Below are 17,478 nucleotides of genomic sequence, written 5' to 3'. Positions count from 1 at the left end.
TCACACCGTCCTCATTCAGTGTGTGTGTGTGTGGGTGTGTGTGTGTGTGTGTGTGTGTGTGTGTGTGTGCCTCAAGTCTTTTGCTGCTGAATAAAAGACTGTGAAATCATAGGAAGCGAGTTTTACTTTTCTGCTTTTCTCAGATATTCCCTTTCATTTCTGTTCTCCTGTTAGAAGTTCATCCATTGTGAGATTCTGCTGCCAGCTTTGTCACATATCATATTTATGCTTGTGTAATGGTGTTTTGTGTTTGACCATAATTATTAAAAATATTTCAGAAACATTTCTGATTATTGTCAATTTTGCTACATTGTTGATGCATATTCTTAATATTTTACAGATTATTTCAGGGCTATAAAAGGTTTGTATGTACATTTAAGTATACACTCAAAAAAATGCTGGGTTAAAAACAACCCAAATTGGGTTGAAAATGACAAATCCAGTTTTAACCCAGTGGTTCGGTTAAAAGTTTAAAATGTTCATCTTTTGATGATTATTGTTGCTTCTAGTAATTATGTGTCTGATTTTTAATTTCCAACCTATTTTGGGTTAATTTTAGGCCAGCCATATAGTAATTTTTTAAACAATAGTTGGGTTAAATAAAACTGCCCAGCACGTTTAGCAAACATTTAGCCCATCTGCTGGGTTAAAATAACCCATGCGCTGGATTAAAACAGTCTATTTGCCGGATTAAAACTGCCCATTTGCCATATTAAAACAACCCATTCACCGGATTAAAATAATCCATTTGCCGTATTAAAACTGCCAATTAGCCGGATTAAAATAGCCCATTCGCTGGGTTAAAACAGCCCATTCGCCGGATTGAAACAACCCATTCGCTGGGTTGAAACAACCCATTCGCTGGGTTAAAACAGCTCATTCGCTGGGTTAAAACAGCCCATTCGCTGGGTTAAAACAGCCCATTCGCCGGATTGAAACAACCCATTCGCTGGGTTAAAACAGCCTGTTCGCTGGGTTAAAACAGCCCATTCGCCGGATTGAAACAACCCATTCGCTGGGTTAAAACAGCCTGTTCGCTGGGTTAAAACAGCCCATTCGCCGGATTGAAATAACTAATTTGCCAGATTAAAACAACCCATTCGCCGGGTTAAAACAGCACATTTTCCGGATTAAGTCAAGTCAGCTTTATTTATATCGCTCTTTTATAATGCTGATTGTGTCAAAGCAGCTTCACCGTGTTAAACAGGATAATATTGCAACAGAATGTGATTTGGCTGTACAGCTTATTTTAATTTATCATATAGTGACAGTGTGGGCAGATCAGTATTATAGTTTATAGAATTAATTAAGACCTAATAAATACATTTTATTTGGATATTTAGTTGAATAACTTACATTGGAATTTTTGTGTCCCCAGCTGACTAAGACACCCATTAAAATCACCCATTCGCTTGGTTGGCTTTCCCCACCCATTGTCCATTTTAAACCCATTTAGGGTTTTTCTTAACCTAGCATATTTTTTGAGTGTATGTTTGCGAGAATATTAATGTTCTGTTCCACGTTCTCTTCTCACACAGATCTTCCAGATCGCTTATGTGATCCTAAAGGCTGCGAACTCGCCTCGGCCTGGAAACTGGATTCTGGAGCGCTCTCTGGACGGTGAGACCTTCACGCCATGGCAGTATTACGCCATAACAGACACGGAGTGCTTAACACGCTTCAACATCAGCCCCAGAACGGGCCCGCCCTCCTACACGCATGATGATGAGGTCATCTGCACCTCCTTCTACTCCAAAATCCATCCTCTGGAGAACGGCGAGGTGAGGAAGCTTTTAATGCCAGGATTGACTTCAGAAGGGGACGTTTTCTTTAACTTTATTATTATGTTAATCACGGTTTCATAATTCAGATTTCCATTCCCATTTATTGCACATGTAGTACCATAACAGCACATTCTCACTCCCAACTCGTCAACATATTGACGCTTGGTCAGGACCCCTCGGCGTCACTTCTTAACGCACCTTTAGCGTCATTTTTTAATGAGCAGGGTGCTCCATTCATTTCAATTGTTTGCCTGATGTTTCAGATCAAGACGCATTTAATCCTTTGCATTTGTAAAAGTAGACATGATTTTATGAATATTTATAGGATACTTTGATATTTTGGAGCAACTAACCCAACTCATACCCTAAACCTACCCACTCTCAACCATATAAAACACGTAACAGCCAAATAAAAGTACAAACACATGTATTTATTGAAAAACAGTCAATCTCATGTCAATCTTGACATTTTACATTTACATTTAATCATTTAGCAGACGCTTTTATCCAAAGCGACTTACAAAAAAGGGGAGAGTAATAGAAGCAACGGAACAGACAAGGCCAAAAACCTGTAAGAGCTGTAAGAAATCTCAATTAATTAGCACAATACACAACAATTTTTATTTTATTTTATTATTTTTTTAAAGACAGACATCTACAACAAAAACTCACGTCCGCAAAGTGCCGAACACTGGATTTTGATAGCTATGATAACAACCCATTAGGACTAAGGCTGTTGCCCCAGCTGTTGTCGTTAATGCAGATTCAGTGGCCCAATGGGTTGGTTTTGTATTCTAGCTAAACGCGCAGCAATAGCCATCTACAACAAAAACTCACGTACGCAATATACAGAACACTGGATTCTGATAGTTATGATAACTATGTAACATACCCGCCTGAAGGCACAAATCCGGATGAGAGACGTAGATATGATCCAGGAGTGTGCGCTTTTGGTCGTTGCTGTGGTGATCAGTAAGTGCTATTCTGTATTGGTCAAGTGCAAATGGAAAAGATGTGTCTTAAGATGTTTTTTAAGAATGGCTACAGACTCGGCAGCACGAATTGAGATCGGCAAGTCATTCCACCAGGTGGGAACGGTCCAGGACCGTCCGTGAGAGCGATTTCATGCCTCTTTGGGATGGAACCACGAGGCGCCGCTCGCTCGCAGAACGCAAGCTTCTGGAGGGTGTGTAAGTCTGAGCAAGTGAGTTTAGGTATATCGGTGCAGAGCCAGTGGTTGTTTTGTAGGCGATAACTAGTGCCTTGAATTTGATGCGAGCAGCCATTGGCAACCAGTGTAGTTTGATGAAGAGAGGCGTAACATGCGCTCTCTTCGGCTCATTAAAGACCACTCTCGCCGCTGCATTCTGGATCAGCTGCAAGGGTTTGATAGTGCATGCTGGAAGCCCAGCCAGAAGAGCATTACAATAGTCCAGTCTGGAGAGAACAAGAGCTTGAACCAGGAGTTGTGCAGCCTGTTCTGATAGGAAGGGTCTAATCTTTCTAATGTTGTATAAAGCAAATCTGCAGGACCGGGCTGTTGCAGTAATGTGGTCAGTGAAGTTTAACTGGTCATCAATCACAACTCCAAGGTTTCTTGCTGTCCTGGATGGAGTTATGGTCGATGAACCAAGCTGAATGGAGAAATTTTGATGAAGTGCTGGGTTGGTTGAGAAAACAAGTAATTCTGTCTTTGCAAGATTGAGTTTAAGATGATGCTCTTTCATCCAGTCAGAAATGTCTGTCAGACAGGCAGCGATACGAACACTGACTGTAGGATCATCTGGTTGAAATGAGAAGTAGAGTTGAGTGTCATCAGCATAGCAGTGATAGGAGAAGCCGTGTTTCTGAATGACGGAACCTAATGAAGACATGTAGATGGAGAAGAGAAGTGGTCCAAGGACTGAGCCCTGTGGAACCCCAGTAGCTAGATGATGTGACTTAGACACTACACCTCTCCATGACACCCTGTAGGACCTACCAGAGAGGTAAGACCTGAACCACTGGAGAGCAGATCCTGAGATCCCCGTTCTCTTAAGTGTTGACAGGAGGATCTGGTGGTTAACTGTGTCAAAAGCAGCAGACAGATCCAGCAGAATGAGCACTGAGGATTTGGAAGCTGCTTTTGCCAGTCTCAGTGCCTCAGTTACCGAGAGCAAGGCAGTCTCGGTCGAATGGCCGCATTTTGAGTCTTATAGAGTACCTATAGAGTAGTATTACATCCTTCATATCTCCGAAAGTCTTTAGTTTTATTATATTTATAAAAGAAATATGGGCTGTACCGAGTCTTCTGGAAAAAAACGAGCGGATGGAGGCGTATCGTGTGGGCGGAGCTATATACACGGAGTTATACGCGATCGTGTCGTTTACTGATGTTTACTCACGCGACGATAGCCGACAGCACAGACATTTGAAGCAGATTTACTCACCGGCTGCTTCCAAAGCAGGACCGAACCTTTATCGCTGGGACCGCTCCGTCAGAAACACACTTCTTTGGTATGATTTGGTGAAGTCCTGTGACAGCAGTGACCGTGGAGATCCTCTTTGCGACGCGACTGAAGCGATGTTGTGAAGCTTTCCGTCATTTCTGCGTTCAAATCGGTTCAAATGCAGCGCTGCCTTCCCGAATGCTGTGCTGAAGCGTTGAAGTCGCTCGACGTCACCCATAGGAATAAAGTGGAGCGCGGCGCGTCAGAAGTGTTCACGGACGACTGGATCTGCAGCTGAGAGTGTTTATGGGCGTGCATTTCCTCTCTCGCTCTAGTCACGCGCGCGCGCACCCTACCGGGAAAAGAGCCCGTACGGCCCATACAAGGACCTTCCGCTCTGTCGACGTCAAGCCGACCCATACTCGAAAAAAACTCTCCGAAACTTGTGAGAAACCGGAAGGAGTATTTTTGACCCCCCCTTTAAAGGAAAGGACGAATGTTAAACTCATGAAGACTATTAGGTGATACAGTGTCCAAAATAGAAATCGCAATAAAAAAAAAATAGATTTTTGTATATGGCCCACTCTTCGTTGCCATTTTACCACCTTTTCTAGCCTTGTGTATAAATGGCTATTCTCACATGGGCACATTATCCCATTTATTACCTGACTACTTACCGAATAAGTCAAAAATCTTATAAATCTATTGAAATTATTTTTCTACAATGTACACGGATGAGTTTGGAATGTCATGAGGGAGATGTTTTTTTCTTTTTTTGCAAACTGTCTTTAAATGCATTTAAATGCTCGCTCGAGTCCATCTTAAGTTACCTTGTTAGTTATAATTTAAATTAGAGAAAATAGGCAAGTAGACAAACTCCAGTGCCCCTCTCATTCAGAGCCCACACAATAACACACTCATTTACACAAATATCCGAGCAACTTTACATACTAACCAGAAACCTGTAGAATTATGCATGTTTGCTTTACTGCAGCTGCTAACCTCCACACAGCCCGTCCAACAGCTAATAGCAGGCTGACATGAACACCCACACAGGCATGATGGATGAGATGGAAGTTCTCCTACAGCAGCAGTTTTAATGTGTGTGTGTGTTTGTCTTTAAGTCAGATTTACAGCTGTCAGATCATAGGACTACATTGAACTGTATTGCGTGCGTGTGTGTGTATTTGTGTGTGTGTGTGTATTGTGTGTGTGTGTGTGTGTGTGTGTGTGTGTGTGTGTGTGTGTGTGTGTGTGTGTGTGTGTGTGTGTGTGTGTGTGTGTGTGTGTGTGTGTGTGTGTGTGTGTGTGTGTGTGTGTGTGTGTGTGTGTGTGTGTGTGTGTGTACCATACTAATGAGGGAGGTGGGTGGGGAGATCAAGCCTGGACTCAAATATTGCCCTATCTTCTTTAAAAACAGACATCATAAACTCACACAGCACTAATTAGCACACATCATTAACCCAAGAAAAACAGCCTAGTGATACACACACACACACACACACACACACACACACACACACACACACACACACACACACACACATGTTGGTCTATGTGGTTTACAAGGACTCTCCATAGGTGTAATGGTTTTTATACTGTACAAACCGTATTTTCTATCCCCTTACACTGCCCCTAAACCTACCCATCACACACACACACACACACACACACACACACACACACACACACACACACACACACACACACACATGTTTGTTTTTGTGAATTGTGGGGACATTCCATAGGCGTAATGGGTTTTATACTGTACAAACCGTATTGTCTATCCCCTTACACTGCCCCTATCCCTAAACCTACCCATCACAGGAAACATTCTGCATTTTTACTTTTTCAAAAAAACTCCTCCTGTGTGATTTATAAGCATTTTGAAAAGTGGGGACGTGGGGTAATGTCCTGATATGTCACCATTTTCTGTAATACCTGTGTCATACACATGTTATTATACACATTTTTGTCCTGATATGTCACAAAAACAAGCACACACACACACACACACACACACACACACACACACTGACCCTAAACCTACCCATCACAGGAAACATTCTCCATTTTTACTTTCTCAAAAAAACATCATTTAGTATGTTTTTAAGGCCATTTGAATTATGAGGACATTTGATATGTCCTCATAAACCACATTTATAGTGTAATACCAGTGTAATACCCATGTAGTTATACAAATTTGTGTCCTCATAAACCACATAAACAGGCTCACACACACACACACACACACACACACACACACACACACACACACACACACACACACACACACACACACACACACACACTGTGTCTGGTTCACCATCTTTGTGGGGACTCGCCATAGACGTAATGGTTTTTATAACGTACAAACCGTATTCTCTATCCCCCTAAACCTACCCAACACACACACACACACACACACACACACACACACACACACACACACACACACACACACACACACACACACACACACACACACACACACACACTTGTCAATGATCATATTAATCACTTGTATTTATTTTTTTATTAGTTTATATTCTCTATAACTCTGGTGGTCTTTTGTCATTTTACATTTTTAATTTTTATACTTCAATTTGATGACCTTTGTGGCACCGACATGATTAGAAAATGCTAAATGATCTTAAAATAGTCACATATATATGAATGTATTAAGCAAATCAGAAAGACTTCTCTATGTATATACATACACCGATCAGCCATAACATTGTGACCGGTGAATAACACTGATGATCTCTTCATCACGGCTCCTGTTAGTGGGTGGGATATATTCAGCAGCAAGTGAACATTTTGTCCTCAGAGTTGATGTGTGTGAAGCAGGAGAAATGGGCAAGCGTAAGGATTTGAGTGAGTTTGGCCAGATTGTGACGGCTAGACGACTGGGTCAGAGCATCTCCAAAACTGCAGCTCTTGTGGGCTGTTCCCGGTCTGCAGTGGTCAGTATCTATCAAAAGTGCTCCAAGGAAGGACCAGTGGAGAACCGGCCACAGGGTCATGGGCGGCCAAGGCTCATTGATGACCGTGGGGAGCGAAGGCTGGCCCGTGGGGTCCGATCAAACAGACCAGCTACTGGAGCTCAAACTGCTCCAGAAGTTAATGCTGCTTCTGATAGAAAGCTGTCAGAATACACAGAGCAGCTCAGTTTGTTGCGTATGGCCAGTCAGGGTGCCCATGCTGACCCCTGACCCCTATTACAGCAGGATAATGCTCCTGCCACAAAGCATAAATGCTTAGGAAATGGTTTGAGGAGCACAACAACGAATTTGAGGCATTGACTTAGCCTCCAAACTTCTCAGATCTCAATCCAAATGAGCATTTGTGGGATGTGCTCAGCACTCCTCATAACTTACAGGACTTAAAGGATCTGCTGCTAACATCTTGGTGCCAGATTCTACAGCACACCTTCAGGGATCTAGTCCATGCCTCCATGGGTCAGCAAACACAATATTAGGTTATGTCTGATTGGTGTATAGTGTTGTTGTCTATTTTTGTGCCCATCAACTATTGCACAACCGCACTGCAGTTGAGAGAATGATTGAAGGGCTCACTCATAAATAATTCAAATTAATAATTTCTTATTTTCTTTCAGATTCACACCTCACTAATAAACGGCCGCCCCAGTGCGGACGATCCATCGCCCACATTACTCAACTTCACCTCGGCACGCTACATCCGCCTGCAGTTCCAGAGGATTCGAACCCTAAACGCCGACCTCATGACCCTTGCCCTCAATGACCCCCGAGACATCGATGCCATCGTCAGCAGACGGGTGAGTGTGTGTGTGTGTGTGTGTCGTCGCACAGTGCCATTCATATGCCATCTGTGTATGTGGATGGTTGGAGCTAATGCTGCCCAGGCCGCCTCATCCATTATGAGCCTCTCCTCCTCAGACAGATGGGTTTTAATTAAAATCACACAGTAATTAACAAATCGGCCGCTCTTTCCCTCAAAGACGCCGTATCACACGCCTCCACCCACCCACTTCCTCCCACAAACTCATTAACTCGCTGATTGACCTGTTTCCATCAAAGAAGAGCCGCGTTATGAAATGCAGGATTATGTTTCTCACGTGCATTGAGCAATTTGGATAAATGTTCCCAGATTATTTAATTCAAAGAGTCTTTTTGTAGTCTGTGAAGCATGGCTGATTTAAAGGCTAATTTAAAGGTGGTGTGTGTCATTCTCGTATGTGTAAAGTGTATAGTGAGTTGACTTTCCCTGACAAATTAAAAGGTTAGTTCAGACAAAATGACTCGCCCTGATGTTGTTCATATTTGAAATGTTGAAATCGAAATCGATTGTAATCGCTGTGGCCTAATGGTTAGAGTCAGACTGGTAACCTGAAGGTTGTGGGATCGATTCTCAATACTGGCAGGAAGGCACCAAACCACCAATCACTCCCACAGCAAAAATGGCTGCCGACTGCTCCACTGTGTGTGTAATAATACATTTTTGATATATTTACGGTAGGACATTGACCAAATATCTTCATGGAACATGATCTTAATATCCCTAATGATTTTTGGCATAAATAATTTTGACTCCTATAATGTATTGTTGGCTATATACCCATGCGACTTACGACAGTTTTTGTGCTCCAGGGTCACATATATCTACAGAATTAAATCATCTGAAAACACGCTCTCCATATGTAAATCTTTTTTTACCATCCAGTGTTTTAAGAGTGTTGATTACTGCTGGTATGCAGTAATTTCTGTTTGCGTAATGCTTTTGTTTTTCAGTATTACTACTCCATTAAGGATATATCAGTAGGAGGCATGTGCATCTGTTACGGTCACGCTAAGGCCTGCCCTCTCAACACAGACACCAAGGTTTGTCATCGAAAGCTAAAGAATCATTATCCTCTGTGCACTTTTAATTAGGTTTATTGCTTGAGCTTTTTTTATTAAGATGCTAATTAGAGACTAATCACTTTTGGCCTTTATGAAGCATGCACTCACAACAGTTTAAAACAAGTCAATAGTTTAGTTGAACTTGTGCCTGATATGATCATAATGCTGTGTTTTGTGATGCATATGTGTTATCATATTTGTCTACCACTAACTTCCCTACCATTAGCGCATTAAGTTTGAGAAATATAGATCACATGCATGTTTCTGTAGGTTTCTTTTTAACACTGACCATGGAAATACGCTGTGCAACTCTTCTCAAAGGGAAAGTTCACCCAAAAATGAATATTTAATGTTTATCTGCTGACCCCCAGGGTATCCAAAATGTAGGTGTGTTTGTTTCTTCAGTAGAACACAAATGAAGATTTTTAAATCCAACCGTTACCGTATAATGCATGTCAATGTTTTAATTTTTTTATGAGAGCTACTATGAGAGTAAAAAACACATACATACGAATCCATATTAAACACTGTGGCTCGTGATGATACATTGATGTCTTAAAACATATGAAACGATCGGTTTCTGCGAGAAACCGAACAGTATTTGTTTAGTTATTTTTTACCTCATAGCAGGCGAATCTCATTTAGTGTTCCCATCCGTCATTACTTCCGTTGAATAAAGTCAGAACCCGGCGCGATCATATATATTTACATTTACATTTATGCATTTGGCAGACACTTTTATCCTAAGCGTTGCATTCAAGGTGCACATTTTAGATTCGAACCCATGACCTTGCTCTACTGTTTGAGCTATAGGAAAGCTGTATATATGTATGTGTGTGTGTATATATATATATATGATCGCGCCGGGTTTTGACCTTCTTCGACAGAAGTAATGACGGCTGGGAACACTAAATGAGATTCGCCTGCTATGAGGTAAAAAAAACTAAACAAATACTGTTTGGTTTCTCGCAGAAACCGATCATTTCGTTTTTTTCAGACATCAATGTATCATCACGAGCCACAGGGTTTAATATGGATTCGTATGTATGTGTTTTTTACTCTCATAGTGGCTCTCATATATATAAAAAAAAAACATTGGCATGCATTATACGGCAACGGTTGGATTTAAATATCTTCATTTGTGTAATACTGAAGAAGCAAACACACCTACATCTTGATTGCCCTTTGGGTCAGCAGATAAACATTACATTTTCATTTTTGGGTGTACTATTCCTTTTAAATAAATTCTGAATGGCACACAGTGGGTTTGATTGACTGATTGGTTTCCATGTCAGAAATTCAGCTGTGAGTGTGAACACAACACTTGTGGGGAGAGCTGTGACCGCTGTTGCCCTGGTTACAACCAGAAACCCTGGATGGCGGGAACCTTCCTCACGCGCCACGTCTGCGAAAGTAAGAGCCTCAACGATGTCCCACACAACTGAGCATGCTGGTCGTTTTTGTCTTATTTTAGGTCTGTCCTATACATATTAGGAACCTCAGTTCGTTATTTTGGATCTGAGTGACTATATTCACATTATAGTCACACTTTGTAAACATTAATGCATAGTAATTCAAATTACACAAGTTTTTGGGGTTACACTTTATTTCGATAGTCCACTTTAAACATTCTACTAACTGTAAGTAACTTTGCAACTACATGTCAACTAACTCCCATTAGAATATTAGTAGACTGTCAGTAGACTGGTAGGTTATGGTTAGGTGTTAGGGTCTGGGTTAGTAGAATAAGTTGAATTGTAGTTGCCAAGTTACTTATAGTTAGTAGAATGTCTAAAGTGGATTATCAAAATAAAGTGTTACCGTTTTTGGTCTTTTCAAGATACACAGTGATTGTTTTTATGAACAAATCATTGTATTATTCACTCAACTGATTCGTTTAAACATTGAAGAGCAAAACGCTGCTGTCATCAGTGTGTCTGTGTGTGAAACCATACTTCAAAATGGACAAAGTAACCAGCAATATTTTGTCTAAAATGTTAGTTATTTAATATTAACTTTAACATATTGTATTAAAACAATATCACTCAATCTTCTTGTAACTTATCAGAATCTTTTTTAACTACTCTTGGTTTTGGACTAGAAATGGCAGTTTCTGAATTTATGGTGTAAGAAAGTAGTTTCACACACTTCTCGATGCTTCGGTTGTCCGTTGACCTGATTTATCAGCATGTCTGTGATTACTTCAGTACACAACCTTTCATTAACATATTTTTTATTATATTGAGCAATTTCATTTAATGGTATCCACACGCATTATAACATGTGGTATTTACATGTTCTGGATATTAAGTTGGACAAACAGTTGGTATTGATCCATCTTTGAGAAGCAGCTTTTTTTGTAAATCCTGTGTTTTAATGACCCTCATTTGCAAAGCAGTCCAGTAAACATAAATTCACACAAACATGTTCTGAAAACATTCAGTAAATGTGATGGAAAGACCTAAACAGGACCAAAAAATAACATTCTAGGTTGTTCCCCTGAAGGTCCTGCAAACATTATGGGAATGTAGTGTAGAGACCCAGAACATCCTGAATGTTCCCTGAAGGTCCGCCAAATAACATCCCCTAACCCTTTTAAGAACTCCACATCATGACCGTCCCAGAACATTTTAGGAACATTCAAATTTCCAAATAAAATATGGTCCCATAAACGTTCAGAGAATGTCCTGAATGTTCCGCGAAGGTCCACCGAATAACGTCTCCCAACCATTAAAAAACTCCACATCATGACCCCAGAACGTTCTGGGAATGTTACCAGGCGACATCCTTGACTCCAGCGGGAACATTCTGAAAACGTTCTAGGAACATCAAATTTCCAAATAATATATGGTCCCCTAACTGTTCCAAGAATGCCCCGAATGTTCGGTGAAGATCCATGAAATAACATCCCCGAACCCTTTAAAGAACTCATGACCGTCCCAGAACATTCTGGGAACATTTGAATTTCCAAGTGGGAGCTGGTTGTTAAACTGCACTGCTTTTCTTATGTTGGATTATTGTGTGGTGTGTTTATTTGCCAGAGTGTAACTGTCACGGTAAATCAGAGGAATGCTATTACAACCAGACTGTGGCCGATGCTAAGCTGAGTTTGAATATTAATGGAGCATACGAGGGGGGCGGAGTCTGCCTTGGTTGCTCTGACAACACTGGAGGAATCAACTGTCAATCATGTGTAGACGGATACTACAGACCGAGTGGGGTAAGTTTTGCTTGGTCCTTATTGTGCACAGGCTATTTCTAAAAGCAACTTTTTAAAGAGAAAATAGTGAAATTGAATATTTACTACTAAGCCTCTCCCCTGTGTTTCTAACTACCGGTATGTTAAGCTTTCCAACACTTTAGAGGACATTTTTATTTCTAAACATAACAAATACTGGGTTGTTTTAACCCATGTTTGGGTAAATATGGACAAACCCAACCATGGGTGTAAACCCGTTTGTGTAAACTCAACGGTTGAGTTTATTCCATATTTGACCCAAACATGGGTTGAAACAGTGTGTCTAAAGCCCTATTTGGACGGGATTATTTTAACATGGGAAAGTGGGGGTAAAGTAATTATTACCAGAGATTCTCTGTGATTTTAGTGTTTTCCGAATGTATCGTGACAATGTCAGTAAAGACTATGTAGACTTTTACCTTCTGTAAAAAGGTCAGGAAAAATTACCTCAAGTAATACTAATCCCATTCGAACAGACCCGCTGTAAAAATGTACGGTAATATATATATATATACACACACACGAGTTCAGAATGGTGCTCATGTTGTATGTTTGCTCACGTGATAACAGAAGCGACGACGAGGAGGTTACTGTGGTGCGTAAAGCGAGTTACCCCTCCACCTTCTGCTAGTTTTACTGAGATGTCTTATCCCGTGCAAATTGGCCATTAATATTACAGACGTCCTGAGGTATAATTACTTTACCCCCACCTCCCCATGTTAAACTAATCCCGTCCAAATAGGGCTTAATATTGTCTTTGGTGTCCCAGCAACAACTCTTTGCCACACTTTTTGGAAATTTTCATTCAGTTCTGTGTTGAACTACTCAAACACACAAAGACTTGCACCGCCTTGTATTCAGCTCAGACAGTCCCATATCTCCCTTTAGATGAGGCCTTACTTTAGCCTCAACTCACGCTGCCATGGCTGAACATCATGTCGAAGGCAGAGCTCAGTGAATGTTGTTTGTTGTCATATTTCCACAGGTGAGTCCAGATGAACGCTGGCCCTGCAGACCCTGCTCATGTGACCTGAGAGGTTCACTTCACTCCTCATGTGTTCGAGACGAGAGTCAGGCCAGCTCAGGTACATTAGCAGAACCTTTTAGACCCCTTCAGTGTCTCTGCGGATCTGATCACAGGCTGTCAGCAGTGAATACAGGTGTAAACGGGGTCTACATAATGAGCGCTGGTTTTGTTGGAAACACTGTAGTAGGAGCCAAGAGAAACACACCATTTAAAGGGTTTTTTTCCCCCAACAAAGATTCAATTAACTCAAGTTAATTTAACTACTATGCCTATATATTTAGATCCCCTGTAAACGGTGTGTGTGTGTGTGTGTGTGTGTGTGTGTGTGTGTGTGTGTGTGTGTGTGTGTGTGTGTGTGTGTGTGTGTGTGTGTGTGTGTGTGTGTGTGTGTGTGTGTGTGTGTGTGTGTTTTAGTGTGTGTGTTTTAGTGTGAGTGTGAGTGTGAGTGTGATGAGCGGGAGCTGTTGCGGTAATGCTGTTTTCTCTCGTCTGTGGCAGATTTGGCTGTGGGCTCGTGCATCTGTAAGCAGGGCTTTGCAGGTGAGAAGTGTGACAGGTGTGCGTTCGGATACACAGGATTCCCAGTGTGTGAGCGGTGCGACTGCAGCAGCGAGGGCAGCGTCAACCAGGATCCCTGCCAGCCGCCCTGTGTGTGTAAGGTACGACACGCTACCGCATTACCAGCGGCCTCACTTTAGATCATGGGAAAATTATGTATTGAAATAGAAGTGGAAAAAACACAATTGTTTCTCAATTGTATGAGTTTGTTCTTGACTTTTATAGATTATTTCCTCTAAATTTGAAGAGTTTATTCTCAACATTCTCTTTCTACTTTTTCTTCTCAAAATCTAACAAGTATAATCCCGCATTAATGACTTTAATATCAATATTTTTTACTATTTTTTAAACCTCTTCCATATGTATTAAAATTAAGTGACTTGAAGAAGAAAAAACAAGTGGCTTAAAACAAGAAACATATCTGCCAATAATATCAGGAAAAGAAAAAAGAAGAAACAAATATATTCCAATGGGAACTTGTTTCCATTTAGATAAAGTGTTTATTTTATTTTATTTTTTCATATCATTGACAGATTTTATTTTTCTTGTTTTAAGCAGAAAGTCATGCATTTTTGATACATTTTCCCCCAAAAAAATCTGAAAAACAATATTTCTTTGCAGTGCAGCCAAAGATGCATTCAGAGGTGTTAGCTTACCAGTTTGGTAACACTTTACTTGGATGGTTCACATGAACTATATGTAAACTAAATGACAACTAACTCTCTCGCAACTACATGTCAACCAACTCTCATAAGTAGACTGTTTAGAGTTAGTAGAAGAAGTTGACATGTATTTGGAAAATGACTGATAGTCATAGAGTGTCTAAAGTGGATAATCAAAATAAAGTGTTGCTGGTAGTTTATACAAAAAAATAGTTTAAATTACACATGAATAATATAAAAACTAGTACTGTAATACTGCTGTATTGTTAGTCTTGTTGCCTAGCTGGTAATGTCGAGATGATGCTCGTTCATCCTCTGGTCCAGCGTCCTCCAGAGGATTTGCAGAGTTGCCAGTGATGAACTACAAAAATCAGAGAAATCAGACCTGGCCTACAACCATTATGGTCAAAGCGCAGTAAATGGACAAGCTCTCAGCACAGACCATTGGCCAGGGGTAATACAAACAATATAATCTCATGTGTCTCACTGACGCTTGGCTGCGAGCTGATACTCCCAACTGCAGTGAATGGGTTTCAAATTGTGCATGAAAGCGAGAGCGGTAAGAAAATGGTGATGAACTAGCAGTTTTTGTGAATCGACAGATGGTGCAACCCAGGACATATTGCTATCAAGGCCAGTGTTTGGGACATAAATACTTTCATAGTTCCTTTAGTGAGAGCATTCACACACAGTTGTTTATCTGTGTGTTGACTCTTAAAGGGATAGTTCACCCAAAAATGAAAATTGTCCCATAATTTACCGAACCTCAAGCCATCCTAGGTGTATTTGACTTTCTTTTTTCAGCACAAAACAAGAGTTATATTTAAAAAAAATACTGGCTCTTCCAAGCTTTATAATGGGAAGGAATGATTTACCTGAGATGTTGAAGCCAAAGAAGCGCATCCATCCATCATTAAAGTAATTCATACGGCTCCAGTGGGTTAATAAATGCCTTCTGAAGTGAAGTCATGGGTTTTATAAGAATTGTATTTCTTACAAAATCTCGAACTCAACTCTCTTTTGAATGCACATATGGCAATCCCGGGAAAAATAGCTAATGCCGGATACACAGCAAAAACCCCAGTGCTAAATTAACTCTCCCCAGAGTGACACTGAAGCAGTGTTAAAGTTATTGAGATAAATAAGTGATTAATTGAGTGATGATTGTGCAAAAGTGATGAACACCTGATGTTAACAAGCAGAATCACTGAAGGACAGAGTCCCCATTATGGTGATCAATGTTTGCTTTAATAGCAAAACAATGGAAAAGTAAAGCATTGGGATGGAAAAATGTAATCTGTGTGTATGGCACCGTATGGTGGCATTAGCAAACTTAACATATCAACCAATGCATTTCCTTACCAACTCTCTAGACTTTCATCATGTAAATGTAGTTTAAAGACAATTTCTCACATGTATGGAAATATCGCTGGGATTGCAAAGAATTTACTGCTGAACAAGAAAACCAATTACGTAAGAGGGCACTGAATGTGAAAGATCATCATTCAGGTTACAAGGAATCTCACATGTGGTGATGTCATATCAATAAATAGTAATGAAAACAGACTCAAGAAGACATTCTAAGATGATCACAGAAAACTCTGTTGGCTTTGTGATCTCTGAGCCATTCAGGTAAGCCGTAATCCTGCATGCATAATACTTCAGCGATTCAAACAGGACAGTGAGGATGGACAGTCTTGGAGGATGGGCAGATGGACACAGAGGTTGGAGAGACTAGGGTTGCAAAGTTTCCATAAACTTTCCAGAACTTTTGGAAACATTCAAGGATTTTTTTAGTTACCCTGGGACTTTCAGCTGAACATCTACAGGACAAAAGCGTTGGTGGTAGATTTCCAGAGTCCAGTTATTCAGTGAGGAAAAACACGGCTGTGGACTAAATAAGACTGTAGAGCTGCACTCTTCCTGTCCTGAGGACCCCTAATGATTGATTTCTTGTCAGGAAGTCATCATGGGACTTTAAAATGATCTGTTTTCCAACAGCAGAGTACAGGAGTGAATACTTTGCAATAAAACATGTAGTAGACCCCAGGGTTCCTGCACAGTTTGGAAAAGTATGGAAAAAAAGAAAGCAGAATGTGGAAAAACATTTGTATTTCCAGACTATTGCCCCTATTTAGTTTTCTATAAAAGAAAATATACAGACCGTATAAACTGTTAAACTTCGAATATAGGACAATATATACTGAGCCATGGATGCATTAAAGCAGAACTATAGCCTTGAAATATAAAAAAACTGCCCTGATGATTTTGCTGTACCAATCTTTTGTATAGACCCTTGACCTTGAAAAATAGGACTATGTATGCAGCTGTATTGTGCCATCAGCCCATTTCATGTCATGGTTTCTCCGTCGCCACAGAAGATGCGTTAATTTGGAAATGAGGCCTTGATATTAGTGTTACTGCCCTAAGGAAAGCCACATTTTGAACACTTTTGTACAGTATCAGTCTTTTTCATAGAGTCTTGAACTTGGCAAACAGGAGAATGTATTGTGCAATCAGCCCATTTCATGTCATGGTTTCTCCGCCGCCACAGAGGATGCGTTACATTGGACACTAGGCCTTGATATTAGAGTTACTTACCCAAGGGAAGTCAAATCTTCCACAAATAGATCTCTTTTAATTCCTCTGCCATCCATGCTCTCGTTTTATGTGTAGCAAGATGGCAGTGACACAAAATAAATGTTATAGTATACACAAAACTAGAAATTGTAATGCGTTAGCACAAAATAAAATCATGTGAGCATGTAAATAGTTTCTTGCGTACAAACAATTTTAGGAGCTCTGTATGTTGTCACTTTGAGAAAATCAATGAAAAAACCCTGAGACAATAAAAATATTTGCAGATGTGCAGATTTGCATATTTATGTTAAATATTG

General features: G+C 40.5%; 1 protein-coding gene across 3 annotated transcripts in view; it reads left to right on the top strand.

The window, feature by feature from the left end:
- lama2 (laminin, alpha 2) overlaps window positions 1-17,478 on the top strand; it is a 259,242-nt gene that overhangs the window by 82,323 nt on the left and 159,441 nt on the right. For all 3 annotated transcript variants that reach the window (XM_067416687.1, XM_067416686.1, XM_067416685.1), the window contains exons 4-10: window positions 1,539-1,781; window positions 7,833-8,012; window positions 8,986-9,075; window positions 10,392-10,509; window positions 12,138-12,316; window positions 13,320-13,419; window positions 13,860-14,020. In XM_067416687.1, coding sequence (XP_067272788.1) covers window positions 1,539-1,781; window positions 7,833-8,012; window positions 8,986-9,075; window positions 10,392-10,509; window positions 12,138-12,316; window positions 13,320-13,419; window positions 13,860-14,020 — 1,071 coding nt within the window. The remainder of the gene's footprint in view (window positions 1-1,538; window positions 1,782-7,832; window positions 8,013-8,985; window positions 9,076-10,391; window positions 10,510-12,137; window positions 12,317-13,319; window positions 13,420-13,859; window positions 14,021-17,478) is intronic.

The sequence above is a fragment of the Pseudorasbora parva genome, chromosome 15 (assembly GCF_024679245.1).
Source record: "Pseudorasbora parva isolate DD20220531a chromosome 15, ASM2467924v1, whole genome shotgun sequence".
Lineage (NCBI taxonomy): Eukaryota > Metazoa > Chordata > Actinopteri > Cypriniformes > Gobionidae > Pseudorasbora > Pseudorasbora parva.
The sequence above is the reverse complement of the archived record's forward strand: the minus strand, read 5'-3'. Positions and strand labels throughout refer to the sequence as shown.